The sequence below is a fragment of the Citrus sinensis genome, chromosome 5 (genome assembly GCF_022201045.2).
Source record: "Citrus sinensis cultivar Valencia sweet orange chromosome 5, DVS_A1.0, whole genome shotgun sequence".
NCBI lineage: Eukaryota > Viridiplantae > Streptophyta > Magnoliopsida > Sapindales > Rutaceae > Citrus > Citrus sinensis.
In genome coordinates this window covers 34,405,559-34,425,844 of record NC_068560.1, presented here as the reverse complement: position 1 = coordinate 34,425,844, position 20,286 = coordinate 34,405,559, and the positions used below count along the sequence as shown (strand labels likewise).

The 20,286-nt window shown below is 34.7% G+C and overlaps 2 protein-coding genes and 1 non-coding gene across 3 annotated transcripts; 1 reads left to right on the top strand and 2 right to left on the bottom strand.

Moving 5' to 3' along the window:
- Nucleotides 1-45: 45 nt before the first annotated feature.
- Nucleotides 46-7,428, bottom strand: LOC102619086 (cellulose synthase A catalytic subunit 2 [UDP-forming]-like). The gene is made up of 14 exons (XM_006473011.4): nucleotides 6,945-7,428; nucleotides 6,046-6,241; nucleotides 5,732-5,961; nucleotides 5,536-5,638; nucleotides 5,254-5,440; nucleotides 3,967-4,233; nucleotides 3,538-3,883; nucleotides 3,127-3,264; nucleotides 2,913-3,038; nucleotides 2,601-2,813; nucleotides 2,252-2,510; nucleotides 1,789-1,985; nucleotides 1,337-1,687; nucleotides 46-996 (listed from the first exon to the last, which is right to left on the bottom strand). Exons 1-14 carry the CDS (start codon nucleotides 7,023-7,025, stop codon nucleotides 415-417), a joined length of 3,276 nt encoding a protein of 1,091 aa, XP_006473074.2. The 5' UTR covers nucleotides 7,026-7,428; the 3' UTR covers nucleotides 46-414.
- Nucleotides 7,429-16,101: 8,673 nt separating this feature from the next.
- TRNAH-GUG (transfer RNA histidin (anticodon GUG)) lies at nucleotides 16,102-16,173 on the bottom strand. The gene has a single exon. It is a non-coding gene; the product is annotated as a tRNA-His (tRNA).
- Nucleotides 16,174-17,527: 1,354 nt separating this feature from the next.
- Nucleotides 17,528-18,443, top strand: LOC127902628 (egg cell-secreted protein 1.1). Its single transcript, XM_052442288.1, has one exon. It carries the CDS (start codon nucleotides 17,684-17,686, stop codon nucleotides 18,164-18,166), a length of 483 nt encoding a protein of 160 aa, XP_052298248.1. The 5' UTR covers nucleotides 17,528-17,683; the 3' UTR covers nucleotides 18,167-18,443.
- The last annotated feature ends 1,843 nt before the right edge of the window (nucleotides 18,444-20,286 follow it).

Sequence of the window (20,286 nt, the reverse complement as noted above, 5' to 3'; positions counted from 1 at the left end):
ATAAAAGCAACTCGCAAAATGGGGCAATCAAGATTTGATGACACATTGCAAGAAATCCCTTATTGAGAAGGGCATATAAATTATTGATGAAACTAAACATTTTATGTTCCTTTGGGATAACAAACACTTACAAGTTCAAACCCTTCAACCAACAAAATCAAAGAAAAAAAAGGAGAAAAAAATTTGGCAAAGACAAAATATCCAAATTCCAGAATCCTATCCTTTGTATCTACACAACCTGCCACTGATTTTCCTTTTCGTGGCTTATCTTTTTAACCACACCATGTTTTTCATGAGCAACAAACCGTGTTAAACGATGTCTTCTTCGACCAAAAACCATGGCCTGCTTATGCAATTGCCAAAATACTTTCTATATGAAACTTGATACATCTAAACTTTCTATATTTGCATAGCTCAGTTGCAATCCAACCCACAAACTTCCAATACAATATCACCTTTCGACACAAATGGATTGACTCGAGCCCATAAAAGTGAGAAAATTGAAGCTAAAAGTATTGCCCAGACCAAGAGGATTGTGGGAAGCCTGTCCTGTTTCCCCAAGAACCCCTTGAGGAATGGATAAAGATGGAGAATGACCCACAAGGAAAAGAACAGCTTACCAAAGAGTGGACCCCAGGTCTCGTATCCATTACTGATAGCATCTGCAACCCCTATTATGACGCCAATTAGGTTGAAGACTAACAAAGTCAAGGGAGGGATCAACAACGACGTCCACTTAAATAGGTAAAGATCAGAAAATTCCCCGTCATCTGCCGCTTTGGAAGTAACAGTGAAGTTTGTGTTAACTCCCCCTACGACCTTAAGCAGACCCTGGATAAGAGCAAATAGGTGTGATGAAGCACCACCAATCACCCAGAACTGCTCGTTTCTCCACCAATCATGTATGCCAACACCTCCCCATTGCATTTCAAGAATGCCAGTTGCAGCTATGGATATGAAAAGCGCCATGAAAAGGATACTGGCATAGTTGCTAATCTGCAAACCACACCATACACAAACATCAAAATCATTGCAAGCAACCAGATTTCAGCTTAGAGTATACATTTGATTTAGGCTTTGTTGTAACTTGTCTAGCTAATTTGATGAGGGGCTTAGGATCTGAGAGTATATGAAACAAAAAGAGAGAAAAGTTTGAAAATTGATAGAAACAAAAATTTTATTAGAACCTGGTGGGAAAAACATAAAAATCTTCCAAACATATTAGGTACCCATTTTCCCCTGATTTGGATATAACTAAAAATAGATCAAGTGTGTTTCATGAACTTGAAAATGATATGCAATCAGAAATTGAAAATGATATGCAATCAGAAATTACCTCAGGAACAATGAACTTCCCAGTAAGGAGACAGATAGCAGGCAAGGTACAATATGCGATCAAGGGAATGGATGTTATGGGATAAACAACGGAGTTTATATACGAGAAGCGCTCCAGTGGTTTCAATCCACACCCATATCCATACCATATCGGACAATGCCTGCTAAGTAAAATCTCAACAGATCCCAGTGCCCAACGAAGAACCTGGTGTAGACGATCTGAGAGGTTTATAGGAGCCGAACCCTTGAAAGCTGGCCTTTTTGGTATGCAATACACAGATCGCCAACCATGGCAATGCATTTTAAAGCCTGTTAATATATCCTCAGTAACAGATCCATAAATCCATCCAATCTGCAACAAATTGAACACGTTAGATAAACGATAGCATATAAATCAATCGTTGGAACTCAAATAGACACAAGTTTGTTAGATTTTTAATAGCGACTGCATACCTCTTTACCCCAATCAGTTTTATCCTCATAGCCGCAGCTGATAACATGGATTGCTTCGTTCAAGAGTGATGCGGTTGAAGCTCCTGTTGGAACTCCACCGGCTTCCTTCAAAGTAGACGCAATGAAAACTGGTGATTGTCCAAACTTTTTCTCAAATTTTATTTGGGGCATCAGGGATGATTTCTCATTATCTATACCTGCCATAACAGTGAAAAAAAAAACATCATTAACAATCTAGATCGCCATAAGCTAGAATCAAATAATTGTTATCCTGCCAAAAAAAAGATCCGATACCAATTAGCTGCTTATGATTAGCCATAAAAATTCAGGCTCTGATTTTCCGCAGAAATGGTAGATATGAACAATTGCATATTTTTCACTTATGTGGGTTTTGCTATTTTAAACTGCGCATCTAAAATTTTGCTTATGTGACTTTGTTAGCAAATATGAAGCCACCCCTCACCTTCAATTCCCTCCTCGATATTTTCTAGTGCATATATCTGCTTGGAAGTGTCCTTGTTCTTCTTATTTGACTTCCCTTTCTTATTCTTCTTTCTAGATCTGCAACAACAGCAACACCATTTTGGCAAACAGTTACAGGTCTTCCTTGGAGGTTTCTTCTTGACGGGAGCATCGTATCCATAGAGTGCCTGCCTCCTGAAGACACACCCAGTTCCAACATAAATGGGACCCTGGATCCCGTCCAATCCTTTCATGTTTATCTATACAAAATCATGAAAACATGTTATCCTCTCATAAAGCAACAAGAGAACACGTGCAAAAATATCACTAATACCAATATCTTTACTTACATCAAAGAACACAACGTTGCGATTTGAGTATCTATCATGACGATCAATCCCATCAAATCTTTGAGGAAATTGCACATAACAGATTTTTTTCCCTGATGTGGGGTCCATCATGAAGCACATGGCTTCACGAAGTGCCTTACTGTTGTTTATATAGTGATCACAATCGACATTCAGCAAGTAAGGAGCATTTGATATGACTGCTGAGACTCGGATCTTCAGCCAAAAAGAAACATAAATGTTAGTGGAGGAGGACGGAGAATTAATGCAAATACAAGTTGTAAGGAGAAGAGAGAGAGAGAGAGAGAGCTCTACCAAAGCATTCATAGCACCAGCCTTTTTGTGGTGATCAAATCCTGGTCTCTTTTCACGAGAGACATAAACGAGACGAGGCAATAGATTTCCTTCGATGTCACGCACCCCATTTTGTCCAAGAAAAACCTGTTGGGAGATGGTGAAATTTAGAGACACTAAAAGCTTATAAATCTTCATGGGTAAAATATCAGATGGACATGGTATCTGGCTTAACCTGGATCATTCCAGGATGATCCCTGACATTGTTCCCTGGCCATGGAGTTCCATCCTGCATCGTCCAACCATCCTCAGGAACCTTCTGTGCCATGGCAACCAACCCATTTATTCGAACTTTGAACTCTTCATATTCTCTCTGCAATTAACACAGTGAAATTACAAGGTACACTGTGTTAATTAACACAGTGAAATTATTTGGAATCAAGCAAACAATTCAAGATGAGAACAATTATAGCAAAAACATTTCCTGTGCTAGAGGCAAAGAAGTGACTTCTCTTCCTACAGCATGTTATGCTTAATTAGTGTCATCTTTAGCATTCTGGACAAATTAATTAAATTCAAGAGCTGATCAAATGCTATAGATGGTGTCTGGAAATATAAGGCAAGAGGCAATGAGAAAGCTTCAAACCTTCATGGCACGACGTTCCCTTATAAAGGACGGATTTACTTTATCCTTCAAATAATCAAGCTTCTGAGCAAAATACCACTCTGGAGCTCGGGGCTCAATCTTGAACTTCTTGCAGAATGGAACCCACTTCCTAGCAAATTCAGAGGTCTCAGAGAGGGCTTCAAAAGTGAGCATGGCAGCACCATCATCTGAGACATAGCATGCAACTTTGTCGACTGGATAATCTACTGCAAGGATGGAGAGAACCGTGTTTGCTGTGATTAGTGGAGGTTCCTTCATGGGATCAACTGTACTTACAAATATGTCTATATCAGCCAAATCAGATGGCTTCCCTTCTTTCTCATACCTGAAAACGAATTTTAGAATTCAAATACACATTTTTTTATGACTAAAGCACTCACAAGAGATAAAAAAGAGAGAGAATGATACCTCAATGACAATCTATCGAGGTACGTTTCTCGTACAATTGGGTCCCATTTCGGGAATTGATCTAATATCCAAGATACCGCAAACCATATTTCACATATTACAGATGTCAGCCAGAGTCCATAAGCATCGTTGACTGGATGGAGAATTCTATAGTGAAAGAAGAGGCCAAGAATCACGAGCCGGAGTAAAATTATCAATCTGTATGGACTGATCTTGCTTGAAGATATTGGTAGTTTTCTTGAAAGTGGCTGCCTGCCTTCATCCATCCTATGAAAAGCAATATACAATGTTATTGCATCTCTTTGAAGTAATGCCGACACTACTTGCACGGCTCATAGTCATTACCATACTACTAATGCATTATCCAATAGTAAACGACAATTTTCATCAACATCCTTATTCAAATGATTATTAATCCAGTGAGGTGATGCCAATTAAACCACCATCTTATGTTAAAAGAAATGAAAATAGACAATCAATTTACAGTTTCTTTTATCAGTATCGGCATACAAGTTAGCAGATTCAAGTGTTCTTCCAAAAGAAACTTGGATTGATCCAACTTCAGTGCCCAGCCAAAAACACACTAGGCTAAATAACAGATGCTTCAATTCATTTCCATTAAAAGATAATGTGCGTTTCCTTCTGCAAATTTGGCTAATAATGATCTGATTGTAGGCAAAGTAAATGCTTTCACTTTGAGGCTAAAACAAGAAACAAACAGTAACACATGGCTGGCAATTCATTCTTACACGTCACTGATCTTAACTACCAAAAATGTATTTTTTCTTTTTAGCTTCTGTAACCGAAATACCAATGGTCAGAATGCAAATTTAGCAATCTCTATGTAATCAGTGATTTTCATACTACTAACGAAAAGGATATTTATCCATCACGAGTTGCTAATTTGTCCAGACTACTTTGCATGAAAGCAGTATTTTGTTTGTATACAGACATGGGACTGTTTGAATTCCTATACAGCTGCCTTCCATGAGCAAGGAGGAAATGACAAAAATAACAGATTGATTGAGTAATTAGTAATACAACAGAAATAGAATATTGTCTATAATAACAATTAAGTAATCTCAGAATCTGCCGTAACTAGGTCAGACTCAAGCTAAAGCAGCAAAGTTCCAGTGTAAATTAATAGTCAGCCTATCTCCATCTTGATTCTTGATTAATGCAATCGAAGAAAATAATTGCAAACTGAAGGTTTTGCTCTCAGAATCCAAATTTCAAGCTAAGTTCTAGGATAGCAATAGTTGAAAGGGATTTAGAAGATACACCTACATTGGCAAATCAGGGTCATCCACTCCATCGCCATCATTGTTTCCACCACCGTTTCCTCCTTGGTGCTTAACAACTTGAAGTTTCTCATTTTGCTTTTTCTTCCACTCCTCCATCCGTTCCTTCCATGCAACAGTTCCATAGCCGTATACTGCCAAATCCTTTTTCGGATCCATCGGTCTTGGTGGCACTGTGACAGCAGCAGAAAAAACTAATCACTAAGCAAAGAAAAACCGGACAACATTGCTTACAACAATTACAAGTGATCATATTCAATAAACTTACAAGTCATGAAACCATCAGGAAATGACATTGGATGAATCCGTTTTCCTCTACCCATAAATGGTGGAATTATGAGAGCATGCTTATCGGAGGAAATTCCAACATCCTTCATCAACGACAGTCATTATTAGTCATATTGATGAAACAACTGATTACAATTCAAGACATCAGACCAGTTCACAGAGAAAAGTCAATCAACCTCATTGCCATAGGTGAGAAGAGGGATCTCTTGAGCAACAGAAACAGAATCCACCTCTGAAGGTGTAGTGATCCCTGAAACATATGCTTGGGAACCACGGCCAATATTAAGGCGAGATGAAAGCATGGCCTCGGCAATGTGGTGCGGGTCTTTTCTGTCATTAATATCAAACTCATTCTCCAAATCATCGGTGTCATCCTCTTCTTCATCCCCGTCCACTCTAGGACTACCTAAAGTTGATCAAATTTTCAGTAATAGTTATTACTAATACTTGACAAACAATTATTTACTAAAAACATGGAGAAAAGGTTCACCTTTAATGCGCTTGTATCTTGTTTTGCATTGAGGGCAGGCTTGATTACCCTCTCTTCTTTCATATTCATAGCAAGGTCTGCACACAGGGAATGCACATTCATTGCAAGCAACAAATGGCTCGCCGTTATCTGTTATCTCAATCTCATCCCCACAGATCTGGCAAATCTGACCACTCAATTCTTTAACAGATGTTACCTGCAATTCATATTAGCTAGAGTAAGATTCATCTCCAAATTAAAGAAATTGGAAAATTTTTCTTACAACAAATTTAATTATCACTGATTTCAGCGGAAAAATTATGGTAAGATCCCCATGCAACACTGAAGTTGCAAAATTTTATGCAGTAAAATCATTAACTGGCACTGAAATCTATAAACAAAAACAGAAGCACAAGAAACCTTTTACTTAAAACCAGGCACCATAGTAACAGTGCACAAGAGAAGGAAAAATGTTAAAATGAAATTTTACAAATTTTCATTTTGTAAAACTCTACCACGCTGAAGAATACTCCTCAGACAAGCAAAAATATTTAGCTGAAAATCATTCAATTACACTGAAGAAGAAAAAAAAAACTAAATTCAGATATTGCAGCTAAAACATAATAACTGATATCAGAAAAGCATTTTAAAAGATAACTTTAATAGAAAAATCTAAAAAAAATCCAAAAAAAAATAGAAAGAAAATGCCAATATGAGCTAATTATAGATCAAGAACCCACTCAACACAAAATTTAAATGATTTTTAAAAATCACTTAGAAAAACTGAAAGCATCATTAAAAAAAATCAAATCAAATCAAATCAAATCTTGAAGGTGCTTGCTTGCTCCTCCAATCTTTTGACAATGCACAAATGTCGGTTAATATCCAAATAAAAAGAAGAGAAATTTGAGGGCACTTACTCTTGCAACCTCATCAGCATTGATGAGAACAAACTCATTCCTATTATGAGAACCAGCAACAAGCCTCCCGTTGGTGGCCATCAAAACCAAAACACAGACACACACTGAATGCCTTAAAAACAAAACACACCCACTTCACAGAACCCCTCTCTCATCACTCAGAACCCACAAAGATCTCAGCTTTTAGCTTCCCCTCTCTCTCTATAAGCAAACCTCTGTTTTTTTTGTTCATTGTATAATGTGGGGTTGCCGTTTCTTGTAGTGGGTGCCTCAAAAACTATAAGCACACAGAGACTCTAAGGTAGAGGATATTAAATAAACCAAATATTATGTGTCACCACTGTATTGTAATAAAATTGGATAAATTTATTCACTTAAATAAAGTTTTGTTTGATTGTGTTGATTGATTCTTTTCTTGAGAGTTGAGAGAGACCCAATTTTCTTTTAAACATGGGCCTCTCTTTCTCTGATCCGTGACACGAGATTTTGATCCAAAAAATCATAAGGCGTAAAAACACTTTTTTTTTATATTATTTTTTTAAATCTTTTTTACTGCCCGCAAGAGAATCTAAAGGAAATTCAGTTCGACGCTTATTACAGAAGAGACGAGATAAGGACAGAGACAAGAGGAGATCGGGGGAAATGCAAAACTGAAAATGTCGAAGGGTTAACAAAGCGGGGCCAGAGTGGGGCCCATCTCAAGGTTGGAAGCGGTGGTAGTAAAGGGTATTTTGGTAAAAATGAGAAGAACAGTACCACTTTGTTAATTTCTTTTTGGGCGAGTGGGTGATTTTACTTTTAGCTATCCTTTTTTTTTTCTTTTTTTCTTTTTTTCCTCTGCTCACATTTCGTAGACTCGTAGTGCTGTGTTAGAAGGATGTCTCCACGCTCACGGTTTTGCTGTGGAGCGTTGTCAAAAGAGAGAGAGAGAGAGAGTGAAGGAGGACTGAAAGAGTAAGGAACTGTCACGTGTGGCTCGTGTGCGAGAAAAGCTGGGGAGTAAGGAGTCCGAGAATTCTGCAGCTTCTCGTGAGAAATTGAAAGAGTTTTTATAAAGAGATAAAAGTATTGTGGGTAATAACTTGGCAACCCCTGATTTTTTACGTTTTCTCAAACAAATGTATAGTTTTTCAATTTATGATAAATTAGTCGCTGGGACCGTTGAAAAGATTGAAGTACGTTTGTGTGTCGAGTCGTTTTCTTTTTTTTTTTTTTGAAATATTACGTCTAAAAATTTACTGATACGATAAATTGTTAAATCTTTCAAAATCTCCTACGTCTTATATATAACTCAATCTTATAATAGATTAAATATGCTTCGAAATATATAGAAAGAAATTTCTTATTACACTAATATATGCGAAGAGGCTCAAACCCCTTCTTACACATATTGTAATAAAAAGCAAATGATTTATGATACAATTAGTGTGTAGGTCTTCTTTTTAGTATGGAGTTTAAAACTTCGGTCATTTTCCCAAAAGAAAAATAAACAAACTTTAGCTAGAGGGACTATTTTTTTTTTTTTTTTGGCAAAAACGTTGAATCTCAGGGACCTTGCTCTATCAACGTAGGTGTTTGGACCAAAATAGCCTCAAGTGAACGTTGTAATGTGTATTGATTACAAGGGATGAGTCTTCAATGTGAAGTACACCAAAAATCGAAAACCTAACATACCTTATCGACCATGGACAAAGATAATAAAGTTTTTGAGGGCCTACTCGGAACGGTTGGATTTATGGCTGTAGTTATTATTTCCAAAACTAAAGTTGTAGTTTTACATTTGCTAAAAGTAAAATTTAAACTCTATAGGATATGGTAAAGTGTCCTTTAAAAAATGCTTTGGCTAAAATGGGCATAATACACACTTAATCAATTATACCTTACATTAACACGTGTGAGATTTTCCCGAATCAATGTTCAAATGTAGGGGTGTCAAAAAAGTCAGCCCGGACCAGACCCGGCCAATCCGGTCCGGGTTTTACATGCACATAAAAACCGGATCCAGATTTGAAATTCTCAAATCCGGACATTTTCGGGCCCGAGTCCGAGTTCAACACCAAAAACCCGAAACCCGGACCGGACCTGGTTTTTTAATAAATAAAAAAATATAAATATATTATATATAAATATATAATTATGAATTTATGATATGTTGGATGTTATTTAAATTTATTGTGTGATTATTGTGTTGTTGAATTTAATTTATTTATTTTATATATAGATTGAATGAGTTTAAGTTAGAAATTGGATGAATTTAGGTATTAGAAAGTAGATTTAAATAATTTTAATTTATCATTTGTGCAAATTTTGCATTGTTAGTGTGTTATATATTTGTATTTGATTATTTTCTTTTTTAAAGTTTGAGATTGAATGAGTTTATTTGATTATTTTCTTTTTTTAAAATTTGCATTGTTAGAGAAATTAAAGAAAAAATTGAAGTTATCACATGCGGGTTTAGAAAGTCCGGATGAAAACCCGGACTCGGAAGGTGCCGGGCTCAAGCCTGGACCTCACCCGAAAAAAATCGGGTTTTAACCAGGGTCCGGTCTTGTATTTCTCTCATCCGGTCTGGTCCCGGGCAACACCAAAACCCGGACCGGACTCGGATTTTGCCAAGCCTACTCAAATGTTGTGATAATTCCATTCTATTAAAAAAATTATCATTTTAACAGTTTTTTATTTTTATTTTTTTGTTTAGATGATTGGTGTTCAATTTATTTATTATTTTTTTAATAATGCGCGTCTACTAAATAGAAATAGAAGCAACACCTTCTCTCGAGAAATTGAGTGATTGCGTAACATTTTCAACTAAAGGAGTTGAAGTTTCAAGTTCTACCATTAAAGTGCTTCCGAGTATATTCCTTCTTTGTATCGTTTCTTTTAGTGTCCGCAGCATGTCACGTTAATATTTATTCACCAATAAAAGTTGCCCTTTTACCTGCTTTGATGTGTATTTTTACTACAATTGGACTATTTATTCCCCAAATCCAAATTACTTTAAAAGTAATAGTCTAGTCCAAAACTCACAAGGAGCATGAGTTACCCAATTTGCAACATTCTATGAAACTAAAATTATGAATTAATTAGATAGTATCGAATACGTAAGTATCACTTATTGTGGTCTTAAAGCATGTTAAAATAAGTAAATACCATTCCAGTGCCAAGTGATCTTATAGAATCATAAATAAATGTGACGCAAACAAATATGTTTAATTTTGATGACATTGACATCGCGTGATAATTTCTCAAACCATAACATAATCGCCAAGTTACCTAAATTTCAATAAACGAAACACATTTATTATTGAAAATTTATCCATCTCCCTAGCTAAACGCTCTTATTTTACTCTTAGTCTCTTACCTAGAGAATTGGCACTACATTGTGTACTAATTAAAATATTTAAATTTATATTCTGTTAGGTCAAACATTATCATTTACATATAATCAAACAAATCCAGTTGTGATTAATGTTGATATTCCAACTGACAACAGAGCAAAATAATATAATTTTTTTCGCTCACTCCATGCATCTTCTTGCAGTGTGGTCCCAAAATTTATATGAACTAAATTGATTGAGCTCTTCGAAGTTTTAGTTAAAATATGGTCAAATTATTGTGGTTTTATCACATATAAATATCTTTTCCTACGATTTCACAAAACCCATAAAAGGTAAAAAAAATTCAAGGTAAATTTGTTAGAGTCCAAATGTGTCCATGCGATATAATACAATATAACACGCGTTGAACCACTAGATCTTATTATATCGTTCTTATATAAAATTTAAAAACATGCACAATATCAATCAAGATGATTGAGGTTCGATAAAAATACACGATACCATAAAATTTATACCCCGTGACTAATTTTTTCCATTTAGTGAGAGATCAAATTAACAAAATCTACCCAAAAAGAAAAAAGAAAAATATAATAAAAGAAAGATATAGAGAGTGGTTGTGCCGTAATTTCAATAACATGCATATTAGATTAAAAAAAAAAAAAAAAGCAAAAACCATTTCTTTGGGGAAGAATATCTCAAAGCATGTGTATGCAAGATTCCAAGAGGAATTTTACAGAGACGATCTAAATTCAAGTGCCGCAAGAATTACGAACGCATCACATGCACGCAGTTATTTCCTTTCTAAGGAAAGTGACGGCTCTGATAATATTATTATTGTTTTGTTCAAGTTGGTCTTTATTCTTGATATGCTTCTCTTGAGCGAGGAGGATATTACAGTGCAGTGTTTTTTTTTTTTTTTTTTTAAAAAAAAACCACGTTTTAATTTGGAACAAACATATCTCGTATGGGGACACTGTGTGTCGCAAAATTAGTAGTATTTATTTTTTAAATCAATTTCGACATTTTTTTTTTCAATATTTTCAAATCTTGATCCACTGTCTCATTAATTGAATGATTTGATGCTGGTCCTCCTGGCTTTGCAAGATCACAAATAATAATTATTATTATAAAATAAGTTGACAGATAATAAAGTTTGCTAAGTTATAGCAAAAATACAAAAGAACTCAATTTTTCTGCACTTGTTAAAAGATCGTTTATAATTAGTCGATTGCATTGTTGTGTCGGATTAATAATATGTTATATATTACATTACACGCAAGATATTGATATCAATTCGATATTATAATCAGACCCCTGTATTATATGCTTAGTAGGAGGGATGGATCCCGGAGTAAATATTCGGAAGGGCGAAGTTCAAACTTCAAGTGCTATCAAGAGATTGATTTCAAATGATTTTTTTCATCTATAGTTAGTTATGTTGTAATTGCCGGAAATTTAAGAATTGTACTTGTAACTATATCAGTTCTAATTTGGAGACTTTAATTGATGATTGAGGCTACTATCTTAAATGAAAAAAATAATTAACAAAGGAAGAATCAAATAACTAAGTCCAAGCTTTGCTAAACTTTTAAAAAGATATTTTCCATTTTGTTAGAATAAAAAAATAATTAAAAAATATAAAATTTATAAATTAATTGTGCAGGGGCCAAATCAATATTCTTATACCTAATTTTTTTATATTTCTTTCAAAAATTTCAATTTTTTTTTTCAAGACCCGCAAGTAGCATTCTCCCGCCCCCCCCCCCCCCCCAGTCTACGAGAACCTCCCCCTGCTTAGTACCAAAATAATGGCTACTAAAACAACTGTTAATAATGTTTGATGTAATGCGATAAAGTGATATGGGAACTATGCGGTGAAGGTGAAGGGTCGCTTTTGCTTTTAATGGAACAAAATATGCGTGCGTGGCTACACAATCAACTCAAAACTGCTGAATTTTCAAAGTGATAGAATTATTTGTCAAATTGTTTATACGTTGTATTGTTTTATTGACCTTGTGCACCGACGATTTGTCTTTTTTATTTTCTTTTTTTTTTTTCCAAAATTTAGGTGATGGGTTAACATCCAATGTAATTATAGCCACATAAACATACAGATAAAAATACAGAGTATATATATATATATATATATATATATATATATAGTGTAGATATGGCGTTTAGATCGAGTAAAATTTCACAAGATGGTTTTAGCCACGAATTGGTAATTCAAAAGTGTCGGTGATGCTATGAAATCTGGTAATAGCCAATAATGCAAGCGTACAAATAACTTGGACTTGTTGCTATATATATATATAAAACCAGAAAAACGTTTGGTAGAACAGAAAAGAAGAAAGAAAATGGGAGGAAAAGCAAAAGGAATCAACAATTGGATGGATTGGCTTTTTATGATTTCTTTTATGCAACTCAACCCTACTTTGTCCCACTTTTGTTTTCTTTATAGATTTTAGGGCACAAAAAACAACTCAAATAATGAGTTTTGGGTAGTTTCCACTTCAAGGGAAACAAAAGAGCTCTTGATGGAGCCTGTAAAAGAAAGTTTCATTGGTCTTTGATTGCATTTACTTTTTCTACTTCAAAAAATCATCAAGTGTTTTTGCACCAACTCTTGTATATATGTTGCATCTTCTAGGTTTTTTCAATCGATAGAGATATTGTACTTCAAAGACAATCAACATTGATTATTGGAGGACCTAGACTTTAGATTATAGACTAATCTAGTGATTAATATATAGGATATGGTATCCTTGAGCATGTGTCTGATCAAAAATATTCATCTAAATCAACTCCATCAATGATTCTCCATTTTAAAGTTTACCGCTCTTTATTAAATGCTTGTAAAAGATGAATTATAATTTTAAATGCTACTCATACAAACAACTCTAGATTCAATTCGAATTACAATGCACCCTTTTTAATGGTTTATAGACTCAATTGCGTCGTCGAAATGATCACGAACAAATCTTTTTTTCTTTTTTTTTTTTAATGCAGGAGTCTAAATCTATGAATTATTAATGCAATAATGCGGTAAGTTAACATGATTATGTGTAAATTTTAATAATAATAATAATAATAATGATACATAGATATTTTTAGGAGAGAAAAAAATCTCAAGTGGTTAGTGCATTATTTTAATAATGCAATACAATCCAAAAAGTTCCAAATATTTTGTTACACCTAAAACAAGCATTATTTTGACCGCTAATATACTTAGTAATCAAATGGGATTTAGAAAATTTTTCCTCTTGCATTGGATTCTTTAATTCTTTTGGCCATCATTTCTGGGTCAGAAAGTTGACGATCCATGATTAATTTCCTCTCAGTTGGTGTACACGTGGCAGTCATCATATGGTGACGTACGTGCCATGTAAGTATCGCTAGATAATTCTTAAAGCACACCCTAGTAATTCAGTTATATTCAACTAAATCAAAATAATTTTCCCCAAAACAGCCAATTGGATATTTGCCTTTGTTAGAAAGTTTTGCCACCTTGCGATCGCCGATCTAATTGGACAAACATTACCAGTTCTGCCACGTGGGACAATCATGAGCAATAATGTGACACATGGACTTGATTGATGACTCCACCTAACGAGTTTGAGCTCCTCCAGAGAAGTACAACAGCTTAAATCTCCCCAAGCATGCCACGTCAGACGAACTCAGAGAAAACTTTTAGAAAGACTGTCAATAAAATCGTATCAGGTGCTAAAAGGTTTTTCTCTCGTACTCATTTATCATTTGGATCACTTGTTCTTATATTATAAAAAAAATTCGATTATACAATATAACTAAGAGAGAGATAATGCCTTTTTCGGAAACCTCATAAAATTCGATTATACAATATAATTAAGAAAGAAAATATTTTCGCATTGTATTTATGTGGATTCGAACTGCTTGAAGGGTAACAATCCTTTGACTGAGTGGTTTATATTACTTTTATTTCTAATATTGCATCAATCAATTATTTTGATACTAATAAAACTATAATCTATCAAAGAATTCAAATAAAATTATTATTTTATTTTAAAATAAATTAAAAATTATTTTATCCTATAAATTTAAAAAAATTAAAAAAACTTATATTTAATAAAATAAATAATTTTTAAAATTCAAGATGTTAATTTTTGTAATAATGTTTTTTTTTATTCAAAAACAATGAAAATTGTTTCATAATTGTGATTGAATGATTGATAATCTGTATAACAGTACAACTCTAATACGATCCGGCCGTTAGATTTGGGCACGTGTGAAAAGGACTACAAACACGTAAGCAAGTAGGCCCACTGGGATTGGTTGACAGCTAGCGAAGGCGTAGCTGCCTGCCCCATTTTTCGTCGGTGGAACTAAAACAAATAGCAAGTGACCACAAAAGATATGCATCAACCCAATTATGGCAAATGTGCCACGTGTTAGGTGATGACCCACAGGCCACAGAGAGTGAGTGCTTTGATGGCATTTTGTTTGTCGTTATCAATAACTGTCAGCGTCTGTCAACGAAACGGTTCGTGATTAATTTGCCGTCGTTATATAAATTGAATTAAAATTATTTAAATTTTGGGGGATGCCGTCGGTGTGTTACTATGCTGTGAGGTCGGTGGCATTTAAATTTAGTTGGGATTTGGAAAATGCCCGCCAGTTTTGTGACGGAAAATAGTAGGCGGGAAGAACAAGCGGGTTTTTGTTTGGGTGAAGTGAATGAACAACGAAATTAATACACATGATAGATGCAACAACGAGTCCCATTAGATGACCCGACCCGATTTTTTATTGTAGTATATCGATAGCAATACATGTCACACAAAAGCGCTGTGCCGAGATTTTGATGGCTTTAGGCAGAGTTTATTGAATGAACTCTCCAAAAAAAAATCATCTTATTTTAGTGGCTTTATGTGATATTTTTTTTATTTTTCTCTTTGTAATTTTTTTTGTTCTGATATTTTTCATGTTTGTGTCGTCCTGTTGCTGTTAACGTGGCTGCTGGTGTTGTTGTTATGACACTATACTGAATTCTTCTTTTAATTATAATAGTGTGGAGACATTGAGAGATAAGCGGGGACACTACCACCATTTTGTCCAAAAGTCTCGTAAAATTTTTAAGCTGGATATTGCCTTGCACTTGCATCAACACGATGATGTATTGTTGATTATTCTTGAGTCTTGATGTTTCTAATACATGTTATTAAAATAATAATAATAATATTTCACATGTTCCCCTTATGCACAAACATAATTAAATAAATTAGACCTTATGCGATATTGAAGTGCTGTAACGTTTATATTATGATTGTTATAAAAAAAATGTAACTATGAATAAAAATTTATAGTATGTAGCAAATAACTTTGTAGATAATAATTTTGACAAATAAAAAAAAATTATTATATGTTTTTCATCATACAAATGGTGGATCAAATTAATTTATTTTACAAGCTGCAATAGTTAGTATTTACCAAACACTTTGTGGTTATAAATGTTGCTCTAAATTAGTCGTGAGTCTTAAGTATTGTCCTAATTGATAGTATTTAAAAATAGTATTTCACACATTCCCCTATGCATAAGTATAATTAAATGAATTAAGACCTATTTGTTATTGAAGTACTGTAATTTTTACGTTATAATGAAAAAAAAAGTTTATAGTACATAATAAACATGACTTTTAAATATAATTTTGACAAAAATATTAAAAACATATATATACATATATATATATATTATACAAACGGTGGATCAAATTAATTTAATATTTTAGTTATTGTAAAAAGTAAAATTTCCAAAACACAACAAAAAGTAAAGAAAAAATTAGTGTGGCTGCTGGGATTCGAGCCCAGGTCTCCACGGCCACAACGTGGAATTCTTACCACTAAACTACAGCCACAATAGTAGCAAATTTTGCCTGATTAATTAATGTACAGAGTTCCACCACATCTTCTCGGGGAAAAAATGAAAAAGAGGAGTCCTATCACGTTCTATTTCTTCCCTTCACGTGCAGCGCACTTTGGAGTTTGTAGGTGAATAAACAAATTTTATCCCAAATTGCTGACTTCAAGAACAATACTACTTTAATAGTCTGGGTTCATTCTGTAACTGTGAAAAACGTCGATTGCTGATTTGTGTAGGATTGCGGCTTTCTGCGTTTGTGGAAATTGAGGTTGGCTACCCACAAGCATTTTAATGATGACTACCTATGAGATTCTATGACAAAGAAAAGGCCAAGATCACCCATTATAATCTTCACATATTTTTAGATGCAATAGACAGCCCACTCCGGCACCATATTCCTTTTTTCATGGGTTTTGTTATCAATGAATCTTAAATACAAATGTCCCGCACAAGCAACAGGTGTAATAATCTTGATATATATTGACACGTGATTATTATCATATGTCTAGGCATTTGCATGCAATAAAATATGAATTTGAGTTGGAACTTTAACCAAACAATTTTATATGTTTTAAGTGTTAGTTCAGTTTGCACACAGACATTCGGACTAATATCCATACAAACTATAATCATAAAATGAATGTTTTTTTTTTTTTGAAAGTTAGATATCCTTAAATGAAATTACGTGAGGTAAAATAAGAAAGAAAAATAATATATATGTATAGCTAAGTTGAGGGGCGGTGGAGGGCGGCTTAAAGCTAGCCAGTAGCAAAACAGTGACAAGCCAAAGTCTTAAAAGATACCGAAAGCGCTTGAAGAAGCAAGCAATGTGTGTGCAATGAATATGAAACTGTAGTATATATACATTTATGTCAACCACATGCAGAGGGGGCTGTCTTAGGCAGCAACACCCATGTGGGTTCAGTGGAAATGCTTTATCTTATTCTTCTCTATGATTTGCAAAATCAAGACAAACAAGAAAAGGAAACAACGATAAACATTCTTGTGTATACCATTTAGTCTTAAATTGCATTTTGATATAAGCTTGACTTCCAGCTAGCATGGAAGCTACATCATTATTGTTCTTAGCATTGCTGTGTGTTTTAGGCTGGCCATAGCCCATAGCCTGTTTGGGCTTTTGTGTTAGTCCATGATAAATAAGGGCTTTAGTCCACAATACATTGCAGGCCTTTGCTTTGTCATATTTAATAATCGATAACATACTGCGTCAGGTGTGTTACGTATACGTTACAAATTAGATTAACTAACGAAAAGAATCAAGAACATCAACTGCCACAATCATTTTATTGCATATATATCTTCAGTGATAATTACTATCATGCATCTTAAACAGCCTCTATAACTTGCATAATTAATGACTTGGACCGCCACTTCAACTTCTTTCACATAACCACAATCATTTTAAGACCCTTCATTTCAATTCTCATGCTCGTATCGTAACGTTCATGAAATAAATAAATAATGCCATCTCTATATAAAACCCTATGGCTTCAGCTAACCTTTCACACAAACAAATCTCTTCTCTATATCTCAAAATGGCTAATGCTTCTAAGCTTTTCGTTTTCTCTTTTCTTATGGCTTCGATCATGGGTTCCATGGCTAGCGCACGACCCTTATCGAACCCAAAGTCAAGCCTTGCCACGCGCCTAAAGCTAGACGATGAATCGTCGAGCTGCTGGGATTCTTTGATTCAGATTCAAGCATGCTCCGGAGAAATCATCCTCTTCTTCCTCAACGGGGAGACGTATCTTGGCGACGGGTGCTGCAACGCCATACGTACAATCCGGAAACAATGCTGGCCTAATATGATTGATACCCTAGGGTTTACCGCTGAAGAGGGTGATGTACTTGAAGGTTATTGCGATCATGAAACTCCGGCAGCCATCGTTCATACCCAACCGGCACCGATCCCTGTGGAGACTAATGCTGGAATGGTTAATTTCGTTAGGGGCGGTTTGGTTCCTTAAGTGGAATTTTATTTTATTTTTATTCAACTTAATTAATAAAGTTTCTTGTGGTGTTTGCTTTGGTCGAATTAAGTTGAATGTTAGGCACTTAGTTTGCTAGTTTTGTGTTACTTGGGTCATTTTAATTTACTTTATTTGGTTTGAAGTTTGGAGGAGTTTGTCTCGTTGGCAGCTAGTTTTTTATGTTTTCAAGCAATAATCATATGGATGAAAATTTTCCTTATGTAAATATGAGTTACTTTGACGAATAAGCTTTCCTTAAATATTGCTTAATCGACTACTATATAACAGTATACTAGCTTAATTTTTCACCATAATAGCAATTCCTTGGAATTATTATCTCATGTAACTACTAATTATCGCCATCTGAATCCAATCACTCCTCTCTTCATCACCAAACTTGAATTCTGTAAGATCGGTTCTATGTTCATCATATAATCATTGTTGTCGTCCTCCTCCTCATCGATCTAACCTACCTATACTGCTGCCTTGCCCCTAATCGAAACTTAAATTATAGGTCCTGGAGACGATTAATCTCTAATACTGCACGCAGTTAAACTAGATACCACAGTCAATTACAGGTCATAGCGAACTAATTTTGGTTTGCATCAATCTACGTTGATTTTTGTTAGTAGTCTTTTAGATGCATGCGTTGGCAGAATCCGATTTTGATTCAACTGGGGCCACAATGGAGAAAAACAAGCTCGAGGAGGCCAATAAGAACAATTATATTATATACTTACATAGTTGAGAAATGTAATTATCTCAAGTGATGTGTCAACAATTATTTTTTGTATTAAGTATTATTTAACTTTTCTTTTTCATAATTATTGTGACAAACTTACTTCACCTATCAATAAATAACATATTTTCGATGTTGTATCGAAATACAACGTATATTTATCCCAATTTAAGCGTAGCATTACTCTTTACTAAATTTCATTAAAAATTTGTTTTGTCCTCCGGGCACATGGTTTCAACTTCACGCCAAATGAAAAAAAAAATTATGATATCATTAGTTTTCATTTCGATGGTCTTGGACGAGGGGATACTCAAAAGTATAACAGTTTGGAATACAATTTATATGGCAATTTCTGTATTGTGATGATGTACTAAGTACTCAATTATTCGTAACGCCTATTTATCATTAGTTTTGTTAGTTTATTTATTTATTTATTTTTGAAGAAAAAGCATCTGTCATTGTTAAAATTAACGAGGAGGTAATTAAACAGAAATCTTTGAAGGCAAATTTTAGTTAAAAGTTGCCGTGTATTCATTTACGTACGTTCCATAATATAGGCTCATCAATAAGCACATACACATCCTTTCGAACTTAAGCTAAACGCCTAAACCTAATTAGTATGCTCCAAACTTATTTTACGTACTTTAAAAATGTTCATCATCACCAGTTACAGATTCAATCTCTATAAAAACCCTAGCAACCCACTTCACTCTTCAATCTTCACATCTCTCTCTCGAAAATGGCTAACAATTCTAAGCTTTTCTTGCTAACTCTTCTTTTCAGCTTTGCTCATAGCTTCCATGATCCATGCAAGGCTCAGGATGAAGGCTCGTTGCCGGATTAAGACTATACCATGAATCCACAAAATGTTTGGGATTCTTTACACTACCCGGGTGATCAGAGGTCATGATAATGACGACTTTCACATTGATCCTGGACGCCAGGCCAGGAGGTGACCTAGAGTTTGATTCAACTTCAATCATGCACAACTTTTGCGAAGCCATAAGTACCATAAGAAGCCAGTGCTGGCAGCCTGGCCTAATATGATCGGTACATTAGGGCTCACGACCAAAGAGGGTGATATACGCGAAGGCTACTGTGATCATCATGAAACCGACGATCAATCATGCACCACCGTCCGTTGGGCTTCCTAAAGACACTGTATATCATGATTGGGGATTGGTTAATTTTTGGTTCTTTTACGTACTACAAATTAAAATTGAGTAATTGATATTTAATCATGAATTTTGTTTCATGTCCGTTTGAATTCACTGTGTGGCATTTGGGTCGTGTTTGGTTTTTAATTTGTTTGCAAGATTTCAGTCAGAGTCGGTGTGCTTTTTTACTTCACGTATCTGTTTTTGAAGGTTATAAAGCA